The following is a 14,246-nucleotide window of genomic DNA, read 5'->3' on the forward strand; positions in this document are numbered from 1 at the left end:
TATCTGTCATGCAAGAAGCTGGGGTTCAATTCCCCAGCGGAATATATTCAGGGAAGCTAGGTGACGCAGTGGATAGAGTACTAGCCTTGGAGTCAGGAGGATGGGAGTTCAAATCTAGCTTCAGACACTTGCCACCTTTGTGACCTTGGGCAAGTCACTTAACCCTGATTGCCCCTCATCCAGGGCCATCTCCAATTGTCCTGATTCATGTTTGGCCACTGGACTCAGATGGCTCTGGAAGAGAAAGAGAGGCTGGTGACTTAGCACAGCATAACCTCACTCAAATCCAATTCATGTACTTGTTATGGCATCACCTCCCTGATGTCACAGTCTTCTTCAAAAACCAAGAACAATCATCACTGTCATCAAGGTTCATGTATGGAAAAAACTTTATGAGATAGCCAAAATGAAATGTTTTAGGAAGTAGTCAATTTTCTCACTATTCTAAATTTTCAAACAATAGCTGAATACAGTTGGGTATATTAATATGGGAATTCAATCTTCCTCAGATGTTTATTGGACACTAGATGGCCTTCAAGGTCTATCCCAAATCTGAGGGGTTTTTTTTTCATTCAAGCAACAAATAGTTATGAAGCATTTTCTCTGTGTAAACTTTGTGGGAAGGAATAGAAAGATATACCAGAATTAATGGCTTCAAAGAGTTTATGACTCTTTGAATAGAAGACAGGACATATACACATAAATATAATATAAATCACACAACAAAAGTGTTGAATAAACAATTTTACGAGATCAGATGAGGCTATGGGCAGAGAGCCAAAGGAAGATGAGTGGAGCTCATGCAGTCTTACACAGGTGGCACTTACACAAAGGTTTAAAGGATAAACAGGGTTCTATGTCACTTGGAATTATATATTTAGCCCCTCTGAGGCCAGCTAGTCTAGTTTCTCATTTTACAGACTGGAAAATTCTCTTAAGGCCTAGATAAGTTATTCAACTTGATCAGCTCACACAGGTATTACAAGTGATAAGAGGAATTTCAGCCTGGGTCGTCTTACTCATAGGCCAATGAGTGCCCTTTCAGAACCCCATAGACTCTCTAAATTTTTGGACAGTTCTGCTTGTTAGGAAATTGTACTTAGGTAAAAGTGAAATGTGCTTCCCTACAACTTCTACCTATCACTCTCAGAGAGCAGGACTAAAACTACTTTTTTCTGGTTATAATCTGTTTTAAAGCAGTCTAAGATCAAATCCCTGTTCTTTGGTTGCCATATCTTCCTGTTGATGGATATTGGGTTTAAAGATTACTGAAATCTCCTGATCAGCGTTCTGGACCTTCCTTTGTGTTACATACTATTTTGGCAGGCTTCTAAAGCCTATGACCAACCTTCTCAAAATAAAGTTTTAAAAATAACCGAAAACAAGGAGATTACATGGGTCCCTCTGCTGGCCCCAGGGACAAGGTTCTGTTGCATTGCCCATATTTGGATCTGGGTCACAGTGCTGAGTCTCAATCCCAGGGTAAAAGAGGAATATTAATATATCAGAGTTTGTGGCCACAGGGTAGTAGAGACTCTGGCCACAGTTCCAGAGTGGAAAAGAGTGCTTGTGGTTGCTTACAGATCAAAGTACAGTACAAACTGAAAACTTACAGGTGACTAGAATTACCTCTGAAAACAGTTGTACAAAAACTATGAAGCTTGGAAACTCCCTTTTCCTTCCAGAAATAAAATCCTAATTAGCTGAGTTAAAAATCAAGAAATAGGCTGGAAAATAATCTAACAGCAAAAAATATTCTGACTATACAGAAAGCTACCAGGGCGACAAGGAAGATCAAAACACAAACCCAGAAAAAGACAACAAAATCAAAACTCCTACATCCAAAACTGTAAATAAAAAATATGAACTGATCTCAGTCCTTGGAAGAACTCAAAAAGAATTTTAAAAATAAGAGTGGTATAGGAAAAAATTGGGAAGATAAACAAAGTTATGAAGAAGAAACTCAGAAATCCCAATTCCTGCTTTGATGATCTCCTCTGTTTACCCTGCTCAGAGCACACTTAAGTCCAAGGCTAACTGGAGAAACCTAGTTTCTGCATCTTTCTCAACAACTGTAGACCAGGGAATATGGACAGATAACTGATAAAGTAACCTGGGGCATGATTCACAGCTCTAGTATGAGGAAGAAAAATTAAAATACTCTAAGTCCAAATTAACATTCAAGCTGAAAATCCCTTATTAGAACACATCTCAGGTTCATCATCTTTGCAAAGTAAGGTGTATTGGATAACTGCTGAAATCCCTTGCTATTATAACACTATTCAATGATAACCTTCCAACTATAAGAATCTGTGTTCTGGGTCAACATCTTCATTTTACAGATGAGAAAACCGAGCTCCTCAGAGGACTTGTCCATAATACTACAGATCTAGGAATAGTATTTGGCAGTACAAGAATTAGTCTAATTGTTGCTCCACCAAATACACAGCACAGTTTTAGCATCTTCTGCACCATAACCTTTTCTGTTTTAGCACTTAAGAGAGGAAGTCCATGTTGGTAGACATCTCTGTGTCATGGAGACATATAACACAGAATTCACAAACTCAAGTTAGAGACAAATGTACTCTAAACTACAGAGCTGAGCCCCCCCCCCCCCCCCCCCCCGTTTGCCTATCAGCATTTGATTAAGTTTTAATTAGCTTCAATGCAAACTACTTCATTGGATCTAGGAAAAGAGGATTACAACCCCTTTACATTTTTACCTGATGCATGTCTATGTTTTTCCTCAAATCCTTCTTCCATAAAGGATCTGCCAAATGGTTTTAGAGGTTGTCTTCAAAAAGACTACTTCCTGAGCATCAGATGTGATATTGAGTATCAGTCTATTCTTATCCCTCCCTCTCACATGACCAATTCACCTCCTTCTCCAGTTAGTCAAGTCTCATGATAGTTTACATTGTTTCTGGTATACCTTCACAACAGTAGGTGAATAATACATGACACACTCTATTTATAATCTCCATACATTATTCTTCCATTGCCCCTTGAGTACAATAAAAAAGTCCTATTCATAATACTCTTTTTAACAAATGATTGTGAAGTTCCTACACAGTATAAAGTACTGCCCAGGTACTTTGGGAGATAGAAGGTTTAAGTAAGCCACTGTCCTTACCTCATGAAAATTATATTCTAGTAAGGAGATATACATGTAAACAGATAACAACAGTATACAATAGTATACAATAAGCAAATGTATAAAACAAATTGCCATGATGAAGTCTTGAGAGGAAAAGTTTGGATGATACAAGTTTACCTGTGAGATAAGAAGTAAATTGCTTGGGTCCACAACGAATAGCATAGCGGGTTGTTGTTTTCACAGTTTTTTGTTCAATTGAGAAAGCATCCCGGGGACAAAACAAAGTTCCATCTGAAGTCTCTCCCCACCACCTCACTCGGATGAGAACAGGAGTTGGAGGCTTCACAACCATCCAGAGTATTTTACTAATGGTTAGTCTCAGAAAACATCGAAGTTGTCCTTCAACCAGAGGAGGTAGACTTGTGGATGGTGAAATATCACTTAGACCTGTGTAAAAGGACAAGAATGATAAATCAGAATTGGGAGTAGGTAGGCAAATAAGATATATATGTAACAACTGAAGAACTTTATTTTCTGCTCAACAATTCCCCTGATACAATGAAAAGAATACTACATTTGAGTCAAAAGATCTGTGTTCAAATCTCAGATTCAATAATGCGGCAAGCCACTGAATGTCCTCTTTGGTCCATTACCTATGTAATATGAGAGAGTTAGGGGAGATGACTTCTTAGGTTCCTTTTTTTTTAAAAGGTTTTTTTGCAAGGCAAACGGGGTTAAGTGGCTTGCCCAAGGCCACACAGCTAGGTAATAATTAAGTGTCTGAGGCCGGATTTGAATCCAGGTACTCCTGAGTCCAGGGTGGGTGCTCTATCCATTGCGCCACCCAGCCATTATGCCATTAGGTTCCTTTTAGTATTTATATATTGTAAAAAAAAAAAAAACCCAAATCTTTATGAAAATTACTGCTGCCCAAATTTTATCAGGCTTGTCTAGCAGGGGAAACAGTTTCTTCTCACTGGACACTCAAGTGAATATGTGCAGGCTTAGATAACCTCTAAAGTTTCACCAAGTGTGAAAAGTTGTGATTCTTTGGTGGACTTTATGGTACTAAATCTGGCAACTTCCATTTTAGATTTCTTCTATTTCAATCCCCTCTCAGTAATGTCCTGCAGATTGAAGAATTTATTTTTACACTTTCTGGGCTTTCCTAGTGTAAATTCAATAACCACGGATTAATTTTTTCTATTATGTGCTGGAGACAGAAGGAGAAACACAAAAAAAACCCCGTGTAAACTGGGAGCTTCAACATCAATGAATTTTGACAGGCAGGATGGGGAGGCGACAACACTCCGTAAGAGACCCTGTTTCTCCTCTAAATTCGCAAATGGTCATGATGTATAAAGTAAAGGTTGGAGTCTGACTAAAATCCTTCTCATCTGAAATCTATTCTAGATGCTCATTCTGGGTCTTCTGAAGGAAGTCGGCCGGATGGGTCAGTGGGGAAACTGTGGCTCAAAGAGGGGAAACCGTCAAAGGGGTCAGAGAAAAATCGACTCTGGAACGACCCTCCCCTCTTTTCTCCCTCCAGTCTCGTGCGGGGTCCACAGTTCCCGAGGTTCCCATCTCCCCCCTCCCTTGCCACGGCCCCCTGGGCCGTCCGGCCCTCTTCTTTTTCCTTTAAGACCTCCTTTCTCTTCCCAACTGCCCGGCAGCCGTTTCCAACCCCCCTTCCTTGCAAGGCTTGGGGTTCTGCACCGTGTCCCTCCGCTCCCCTGGGCCGGGCCGCGGCTGCACAGAGGCCCCAGGCCTTGCTTCCCGCTCGTCCCCTCCCCCCGCCCCGGCTACCTTTCTTCTGGCGGACGCGCCCGCCGCCCGTTCCCGGGCCCTTGCGCTGCTTCATGGCGAGGCGCCGCTCTCGGGCCCGGAGGCGCCGGCGCCCGGGCCTCCTCCCCCGGCTCCGTCCCGCCGAGGCTGCCGTCGCCCGCTCTGCGCGCGCGTTTCCTCGCAACCGCCGCCTCCGGCGCAGGGCCTGCCGGGAAACTCAGGGCCGCCACCGGTGGCCGCCTCTCTCCGCCCACACCCTTAGCTCCCGAGGGCGGGGAAGGAAGGCGCGCCGGGGCTGTGGCCTCCCAGAACTACAAAGCCCAGGATGCATTGCCACCCGCTTTCGTTCTGGTACCGGAACCGGACGGCTCCGGTCCCCGCCCCACGCCGGCCCACGGTAGCAATGCGCAGGCGTAGCAGCGGCCGCCGCCGGAGGACTCCATTGGCCGCACGAGCCCCGCCCCCTCGCGCCGGGCTCCTGCCGACTTGGCTACCCAGGCTCCTCAGCGGGAGGGCGGTTGCGCACTTCCGGCGGGTCGCTGAGGAGACGGGCGCCGAGGAGTGGCTGGGCCGGTCGGCGAGGGGAGGGGTTTGGGCTCGGGTGGGCGGGAGCAGGCGCTGCCGGCGGCTGAGGGCCGTCCGAGGACTACGCGGAGCCGCTCGGGCTTGGTCTGAGCCCCCTGTCCCGGCCGCGACGCCCGGGCGCGACGCGCGACAGCCCCGGCCTCCGTGTCCGTTCATGTCGGCCTTGGAGAAGACCATGCACCTGGGCCGCCTGCCCTCCCGGCCCCCCGCTGCCGGGCGGCGGGGGCGGCCAGAGCGGAGCCAAGCTGCGCATGGGGTACGTGCCGCCCCGCGCCCGCCGGGGCCCGCCGGCGCCCCCCGGGGTACGGGGACGGTTGGGAGGGTGGGGCCCGCGCGGGCTTGTCGGGGGGCGTCGGGGGGCGCCTCGGGGAAGGGGGCGGGGTAAGTGGGAGGGAGCCCGGGAGACCGCCCGGCCGGAGCAGCGGGATGGACAGCCCTGGAGTGGGGGCCGGGAGCCGGCCCAGGAAGGGCCGAAACGAGCCGGACTCGAGGCAGAAGGCAGGTTAACGAAAGGGCCGGGCTTGGCCTCCTTTCTGCAGGGTGCCTGTCCCCAAAGTTTTAGGCAATTAAGGCTTGAGATAAATCCCCAAAGTTCATGCGGTTTTAAGCTATTAAAGCTTAATAACTTTATCAAGTTTTGGGAGATTTTTTTATTATTATATACGCAGCTTACCCACTCTCCATAAAAGCATCCTGGGAACATGTGGCGGCTTCCTTAGGTGTAGACGAAAGTAATCTAACTACATTCCTTTTCAAATAGACTTTGACTTTTCACCTAGTGAGGCTTCACTGTTCCCTATGAGGCATTCATATATATTCAGTTCTGTCCGTGCCTACTGCATGTACTTCTCTCTCTCCTTGTTTCCCATCTCTTACTTATCCTGCCATTTCCCTTTCCGACCCTCGACCACATACCTGCTTATGTGAAATTATGGAACCTGACAATTTGTTCCTCACCAGCTATTCTCCATTGTCTCTGCCATGCAGGTTTGAAAAAAAGTCTTTCACTTCTGTGAGCTGAGAAATCTTGTTATCACTGAAACACAAATGAATTCTATCTAGTCATTTCTGTTTCAGACCTTGACTTTGGAGGTGGTGTAGTAGATAGATCACAGGCCTGGAGTCAGGAAGACTCAAGCCAATCTGATTTCAGACACTGTGACGCTTCTGATCACATTGATTTCCTCATCTGCAAAATGAGAATAATAAAAGCACCCACCCCTCAAGTTATGAAGATCAAATAAGATAATGATGACAAAGCTTTCAGAACAGTGTCTTAATGTATAAAGCACTGTATATATATTGATTGTTAATATTATTTTTGTTACTAAAAATTTTTCCTTCTTGGAAAAAATTTCTTTAAAGCCTCCCTGATTCTTTTTCTCTGTCATTTCTTTTCTCAGCCTCCTATCCATCCCAGACCTTTTCTTCTTCTTTCTCTATTTATAACACTTCTGGAGCATATTTGCCATTTATTTCTATTATACTTTTGTGTGTGTGTGTGTGTGTGTGTGTGTGCGCCGTATCAACCTGGCATATATATATATATCCCTTAAGTTCTATGAAGGCAATCAACCACATTGTATATAGTATTGGTTTTCTAACTGTTATTGGAACTTTAAATACTTACTGAATTTTATGTTGAAAACCTTTTTTGCTATTGATAGTCAGTAAAAGTGAGTACAATAGATAAATAAAAAGCAGTCAAATTTAGTTCATTTTGGGTTTTGCTTTGATTCTTCAGAGAGAAATGTAAAAAAGGTTCTATCAAACCTGATAAGAATGTCCATGGATTCCAAGTGGAGAATTCTATGTAAATTATTCTTGTCAGCAGAGAAATGCTAAAGAAATAAGAGTGCTAGACTTTGACTCAGAGATCCAAGTTAGAATACTGACTTTTACTTTCAGCAAACATTTATTGAGCCCTTATGATATGCTACTCAACATATTTAAACATAAAAAGAAAGGCAAAAATTAGGTTCCTTCTCAAGAAGCTCACATTCTAATGAGGGAAACAAATTGCAAATAACTAGGTACATACAAGATATAAGCAATGTAAATAGAAGATAAATAAGAGGAAAGAGACTGGGGATACTAGGAAAAATCTCTTGTAGAAAGTGGAATTTGAGCTGAATCTTGAAAAAAAAAACAGGGAAACCTTCACTGGTTATATTCCTAAGTCATTTAACCTCTCCAAAGTTCAGTTGCTTCATCTATAAAATGGAAATGTTTCTCCAATCTTAAATCTTAAAAACACTGTATATATAAAAGCCTATTATTTTCAAATAGTGTCAATAAATGCCAATTTATTGTCATATCCTGTGGTACTTTAAAATGGTATCACTGCTCTTTGAGATAAGAATTGGCTTCTTAGTAACTACTGGCCACTCCTCAATTGTTCTTGGTCTTTATGAACCTAGAACTCCAAATGATATAGTCACAATATAGGGACTAAACTGGGTGGGGGGCAGGGGAGAGAGATCCGGAAAATTTCTTAGCCCCAAACTGGGACTTGAAGAGAATGATTTCAGCAAGGTGAAACAGTACTATTATATTACAGTCAGGAAAAAGAAATAGAAGTGTAGTGATTTGCCCCAGGTCACAGATTGAGTTAGTAATAGAATCAAAGGCTTTGCTTCTTTTTCTATGGTTACCAATTCTTTTAACTTTATTCCCAGTACTGTAGAACAAGATTATTCTCCCTAATGGCTTTAAAGTTGTGATTTGTGAAGCCTAATCTTTTCAAATGGTGGTCAAACAAATAGAATAATCTTTCATGTGCACATTGTTCTATTAAATTAGCTAAAATGTGTCTTTCTTGAGTCCTAGGTAATTCAATAACTGAACTCTACTGAATTAGACCTGTAAATACAGAAGGATATACTGATATCTTTGCAGGGAAGTTTATAACTTAATTGCAAAAAAAAAAAAATTCTTGGTACTAAAATGTTAAACTAGAAGTAATTTAAAGATTTTTCTTATCTGGTTAAGGATGCCTATAAAACTATAAAAAAAAACAATAGCAGATACAACTATATTATTTTTTCACATTTTCCCATGCTAAACCTACAATTTATCCATTTTGTTTTATGGTATTGCATTTTATTAATCTTTATACAATGATTTCATACTCTTCTCTCTTGTTTGAGTGTTCAGTTGGTATATTAGATACTTTCTATCCCATTTATCTGGAGCAAATACTTTTTGGTACCTTCAGTGCCTGGAGTTTGCTAGGAGTTGCCTCTAAACTAAAGCTACATATTTGAATAACCAGGATAAAAGGCCCTAAGGAGCACCTCTTATTCACTCTTTTCAAAAAATAATTTAAAAGAGTTCTTAACAAACTTTGGTGTGACAAAATAGGTCAGTAGACATGCACCATGACAGCTCATGATGAAAAATAGAAAAAAGAGACAGAAAAACTAAAGTATATTCAAGACTATATTACAAAGTCAATCATGTAATGGATGTTCATATGATAACATAATCATCAAAGATGTTTTAAATTGTATAGAAAGGAAACAGAAAATGTGTGATGAATTTGGGAAAATTACTTCCCAAAATACTTAAAAGAATAAACTTGAACCAGTTGAATTTTAATTATCTGGAGTTATATCCTAATATGGATATATAACTCCCATTTTCCCCAAATTCTGTATAAATGTAATATTATTAATTTGTACAAGTGTAAGGGGAATTAAAATAGGATTTCATAGTGACTTCAATGATTAGATAATGTCCAAAGAACAAGCTCCCTTAAGTCAGAATAAAAACACGATGAGGAGTATTAGATGTTTAAATGAATGTTTAATGTTTAAATTAAGTGTTTAGATGAATAAATTTTAAGTTCAAATCTTCTCTTGGCAAGCCTATTATAGCAGTTGACATTTTATTCACTCTTCATGTAATTATTTTTTAAAATAATATAAATATTTTATTTGTTTTCTAATTATATACAATGATAGTTTCTACCAGTCATTTTTTTTGCAAGGTTTTGAATTTTACAATGTTTTTTTCTTCTTCCTTCCTGTCCCTTCCCCTTCCCTCAATATAATTATTACAAAAAATAATTTTCACTAATATTCCATGAGGTATCATTTTGGTTCATAAGATCTCTTTATAGTTGTTTGGGTACATGTATTAGTGCTTCCATTAAATTGTTTCCTCTGTGAGAGACCATTCTATTTTTTTTCAACTTTGTATACTTAACAACAAGCTCAGAGCTGTATATATAGTAAGTACTTGATAGATATATACTTGTTGAATTGAGTTTCATCTATCTTTGTTCAGTCTGTTTCAGTTCTGTCTGACTTTGTGACACTATGTGGGATTTTCTTGGCATTCATTTGCTATTTCCTTCTCCAATTCATATTATAGATGAGGAAACTGAGGCAAAGAGGATTAAGTGACTTGCCCAGGGTCAAAGTCTGAGGTCAGATTTGATTTCAGGAAGATGAGTCTTCTGTCTTCAGGCCCAGCACTCTATCTCCTGTACCACCAAGCTACCAAATAACAAATTTGTTAATTATGATATTTACTTACTATTAGTTTAATTCAAATGTCTACTTTATCCAACCTGAAGTGATTGTCTTTTTCTAGTGAACTTTTTAAGCACTTTTTATTACTTTAGTTGTGTCTTTCTTTTCCCTTTTCCCTAGAAACCCATGCATAAACCTATATGAAGGTATCATGGCTTATTTGTCTTTGTATCCCATCAAACACTCAGTAAAGGCCTCTATAAATAGTAATGATAATCATGATAGCTAGTATTTATATAGGGCTTTAAGATTTGGAGAGCACTTTACATTTGTCATCTCATTTGATCCCCCAAAAACTCTTGTGATTTAGATGCTATTATTTATTATCCCTATTTTATAGCTAAGGAAAATGAGGCCTATAAGTTAAGTGATTTCCTGAGGGACACAGCTTAGTATAAGGGTTTTGAGAGGCAGTATTTGAACTTGGCTCTTTCTGAATCCAAATTCAGCACTCTTAACCATTGTACCACCTAAAGAGTAGGTCCTACTAATACATTGTTGGTGGAGCTGTGAATTCATCCAACCTTTCTGGAGAGCAATTTGGAACTATGCCCAAAAGGCAACAAAAATGTGTCTATCCCTCGATCCAACAATACCACTACTGGATCTATACCCTGAAGAGATGATGAAAAAGGGGTAAAAAAGGGTAAAAACACTTGTACAAAAATATTCATAGCAGCCCTGTTTGTGGTAGCAAAGAATTAGAAATCAAGTAAATGTCCTTCAATTGGGGAATTTCTTAGCAAATTATGGTATATGTATGTCATGATGGAACAGTATTATTCTATTAGAAACCAGGAGGGATGGGAATTCAGGGAAGCCTGGAGGGATTTGCATGAACTGATACTGAGCAGAAGCAGAAAAACACTGTACACCCTAACAGCTGCATGGGGGTGATGATCCACCTTGATGGACTCGCTCATTCCATCAGTGCAACAATCAGGGACATTTTGGGACTGTCTGTGATGGAGAATACCATGTGTATTCTAGAGAAAGAACTGTGGAGTTTGAACAAAGACCAAGGATTATTACCTTTAATTTAGGGGAAAAAAACTGATATCTTATTGTCGGATCTTGCTATCTCTTATACTTTATGTTTCTTTCTTAGGGATATAATTTCTCTCATCACATTCAATTTGGATCAATTTATACCATGGAAACAATGTAAAGACTGGCAAATTGCCTTCTGTGGGGGGGGGAGAAGTAAGATTAGGGGGAAAATTGTAAAAGTCAAAATAAATAAAATCTTTTAAAAAAAATAAAGAGTAGGTCCTCAAGAAATATTTGCTGAATTACATTTTGAGGGTAGAATGCTAGGTTGTTTTGAAAAAAAATAATTTTTTGAATGCTTTAGGTCAAATCTAGGGCATATAATAGCCCTTATGTATATTTAGTGTACCAAAATGTACTGCTGGCTTCCATATCTTATCTGCTATTATACAATGCCCTTTACCCTGATCAGATACTGTGGTGAAGTTAAAAAAATCCTAGCTCTAGAGTAAGAAGACTTGGATTTGTGTTCTGCTTCTGGCACTGAGTGTGTGTGTGTGTGTGTGTGTGTGTGTGTGTCTGTGTCTGTGTGTGTGTGTGTGTGTGTGTGTGTTTCTGTGTCTATATTAATATATAGCACTTGAAATTTTGCAAAGAACTTTTATACATGTTAAGTTATTTGATCCTCATCAACCTTGTAAGGCAGATATTATTATTATTATCCCCATTTTACAGAGGAGGAAACAGAGGCGGGAAGTAGAAAAATGACTTGCCATGGGTTATGCAGTTAGTGAACGTCTGATACACAAAATTCGAACTCAGGTTTCCTAATTCCACATTTTGTGTTGTGTGAATTTAAGCAAATTAATAGTCAATAAACATTTATTAAATAGTTAACTATATACCAAGCACTGGTTATACAGGGAAGGGTAAAAGACAGACCAAGGCATTCATAATTTAACATTTATTAAGCATCAGAATAAAGAGTACTCTTTCTATCCCTAGTTTTTAAGAAGACTTTGTATTTTAATAGCCTCTTTGATCTTAGAATCTCTAAATACTCCAGAGTCTCATGTGACAAGAAGTAGTAACATTGCTGTTTTATTGGTTGTTACACAAAATTATTGAGAGAAGCATCCTGTTTGGTAAGTAAAACAGAAGGGTAGAATCTAGGTCTTTCAAGTGTGACAGATTTTTAACTGTTTAAAGTCTTTAAAAACAAATCCTCTTCATCCCCTCAAATTCCAACCAAGCATCAGGTATTGAATGGGACATAGTCTTGTCCTTGGGATACAAGGATGAAACATGATACACCCTGCCTTCCAGATGCTTTTCATATTCCACACCTTCTACTATTTGAAGACAATGATTATATTGCTCACTAGCTGGAGATAACATTATTTATTAGGTGCTTCTTATGTTTCAGGTGTTTAAGCTACATATACAAGAAAGACAGACAATCCTTGCCCTAATAGTTTCTCCTTAAGGTTCTCTTCTCCAAGTTGAGCACCTCTAGTCCCTTCAGCTGATCCTTGGGTGGTTTGAACTTGAGACCCATTAGCATTCTGTTGCTTTACTCTGGATGCTTTCTAACTTATCACTATACCTGAAATATGAGGCTCTAAACTATACACAGGACTCCAAGTATAGCCTTAGGAAGACAAAGTATGATGGGTCGTCCTTCACTTCCTCATGAAACCTTTTCTAACTTCAACTTATAGTGTCTTTGTTTATATTTGTTTTTTATTAACTTTATGCTGTATAGACTTTTTATCCACTAGTCTATCCTACAGAATGTAAGTTCTTTGCAAATAGGTGTTGTTGAATTCATTGTGTTTGTATCACTAGAACCTGACACTTAATGAAAGTGTTTTAAGTGAATGATTGACTTTTACCTTTTTTATAATTCTGGATATTTTGCCTTTCACGGCCATATGGTAAATTAGTAGCAGAAATTGAATTTACCCTGATTAAATAGTTCAGTTCCTTTTTGAATATAGAATTCTGATACAGATGAGTATGTGGTTGAAAATTTTACTGTTTACAAACTAGAACCAAAACAAGGTAGAAAAGGACATGGAATTTCCTTCTTCCATGGTGTCTTCTATATAGGATTAAGAATTGGAATGAGTCTTAAAGAGATCCAGGCCTCATTTTACATGTGAAGAAATTGAAGCCCAGAGAGATTAAGTGACTTGCCTAGGAAGGAAAAGATTTTTACAACACAAGATCTTAGAATCTTTCTGGTGCAAAATGTTCTTCATTTGTCATATTTCATACATAAGGATCACTCAGGAATAGTCTTATTAGAATAGACCAGGATCTCTTTTTTATTATTATTAATTTGTTTTTCCAATTATATGAAAATGTTTTCAAAATTCAGTTTTGTAACATTTTCTCCCTTCCCCCATCTCTAAGGTAGCAAGTAATTTAATATTGGTTGTATATGCACAATAATATTACACATATTTCCATATTAGTCATACTGTGAAAGAAGAATCAGAAAAAATGGGAATAACCATGGGAAAGGAAAAAACAAATTTAAAAAGTGAAAATAGTGAGCTTTTATCTTCATTTAGCCTCCACAGTTCTTTCTCTGGATGTGGATGACATTTTCCAACCCAAGTCTTTTAGAATTGTCTTTGATTACTGAATTGCTGAGAAGAGCTAAGTTTATCATAGTTGATCTTCACATAGTATTACTGTTACTGTGTACAATATTCTCCTGGTTTTCTTCATTTTGGATCAGTTCATGTAAATGTTTCCAGATTTTTCAGAAGTTGTGCTCATCATTTTTTATGGAACAATAATATTCCATTACACTCATATACCACAACTTGTTTGGCCAATTGAGAGACACCTCCTCAATTTTGGATTCTTTGCCACCACAGAAAGAACTGCTTTGAATATTTTTGTACATATGGTTCTTTTCCCCCTTTTTAAAAAAATATTTATTCCAACTACATGCAGAGATAATTTTCAACATTCAATTTTTTGTAAGATTTTGAGTTCCACATTTTTCTCCCTGTCTTCTTTCCCTCTTTCCCCCAAATAGCAAGTGATCTGATATACTTTAGCTTTGATAAATATATTTCCGTATTAGTCATATTGTGAAAGAAGAATCAGAACAAAAGGGAATGAAAATCTATTAGAGGGCCAAAAACCATAAATCTTAAAACCTGTTTTCTAGATTAGTTTTTGCTATCAGATATTTTACATTTTCTTGTCTTTTTTGTATTTCTTTCTGTATA

At 39.2% G+C, this 14,246-nt stretch overlaps 2 protein-coding genes across 7 annotated transcripts in view; one reads left to right on the plus strand and one right to left on the minus strand.

Annotated features, from left to right (window-relative positions):
• Positions 1–5,047, minus strand: part of C2CD3 (C2 domain containing 3 centriole elongation regulator) — a 161,913-nt gene extending 156,866 nt beyond the window's left edge. For 4 of the 6 annotated variants that reach the window (XR_012474392.1, XM_074216853.1, XM_074216856.1 and 1 more), the window contains exons 1-2: positions 4,904–5,047; positions 3,275–3,544 (exon numbers count right to left, since the gene is read on the minus strand). Coding sequence is in view for 5 of the 6 variants with exons in the window: in XM_074216853.1 (XP_074072954.1) it covers positions 3,275–3,544; positions 4,904–4,958 (325 nt within the window). In the remaining variant the exon portion in view is untranslated. The remainder of the gene's footprint in view (positions 1–3,274; positions 3,545–4,903) is intronic. The other 2 variants (XM_074216852.1, XM_074216851.1) reach the window with 1 other exon arrangement.
• Positions 5,048–5,161: 114 nt separating this feature from the next.
• The window catches only part of PPME1 (protein phosphatase methylesterase 1), a 71,114-nt gene continuing 62,029 nt past the window's right edge, over positions 5,162–14,246 (plus strand). Inside the window, 2 exon segments of the mRNA XM_074216859.1 lie at positions 5,162–5,669; positions 5,671–5,723. Coding sequence (XP_074072960.1) covers positions 5,208–5,669; positions 5,671–5,723 — 515 coding nt within the window. The 5' untranslated portion in view covers positions 5,162–5,207.

The sequence above is a fragment of the Macrotis lagotis genome, chromosome 1 (assembly GCF_037893015.1).
Source record: "Macrotis lagotis isolate mMagLag1 chromosome 1, bilby.v1.9.chrom.fasta, whole genome shotgun sequence".
Classification (NCBI taxonomy): domain Eukaryota; kingdom Metazoa; phylum Chordata; class Mammalia; order Peramelemorphia; family Peramelidae; genus Macrotis; species Macrotis lagotis.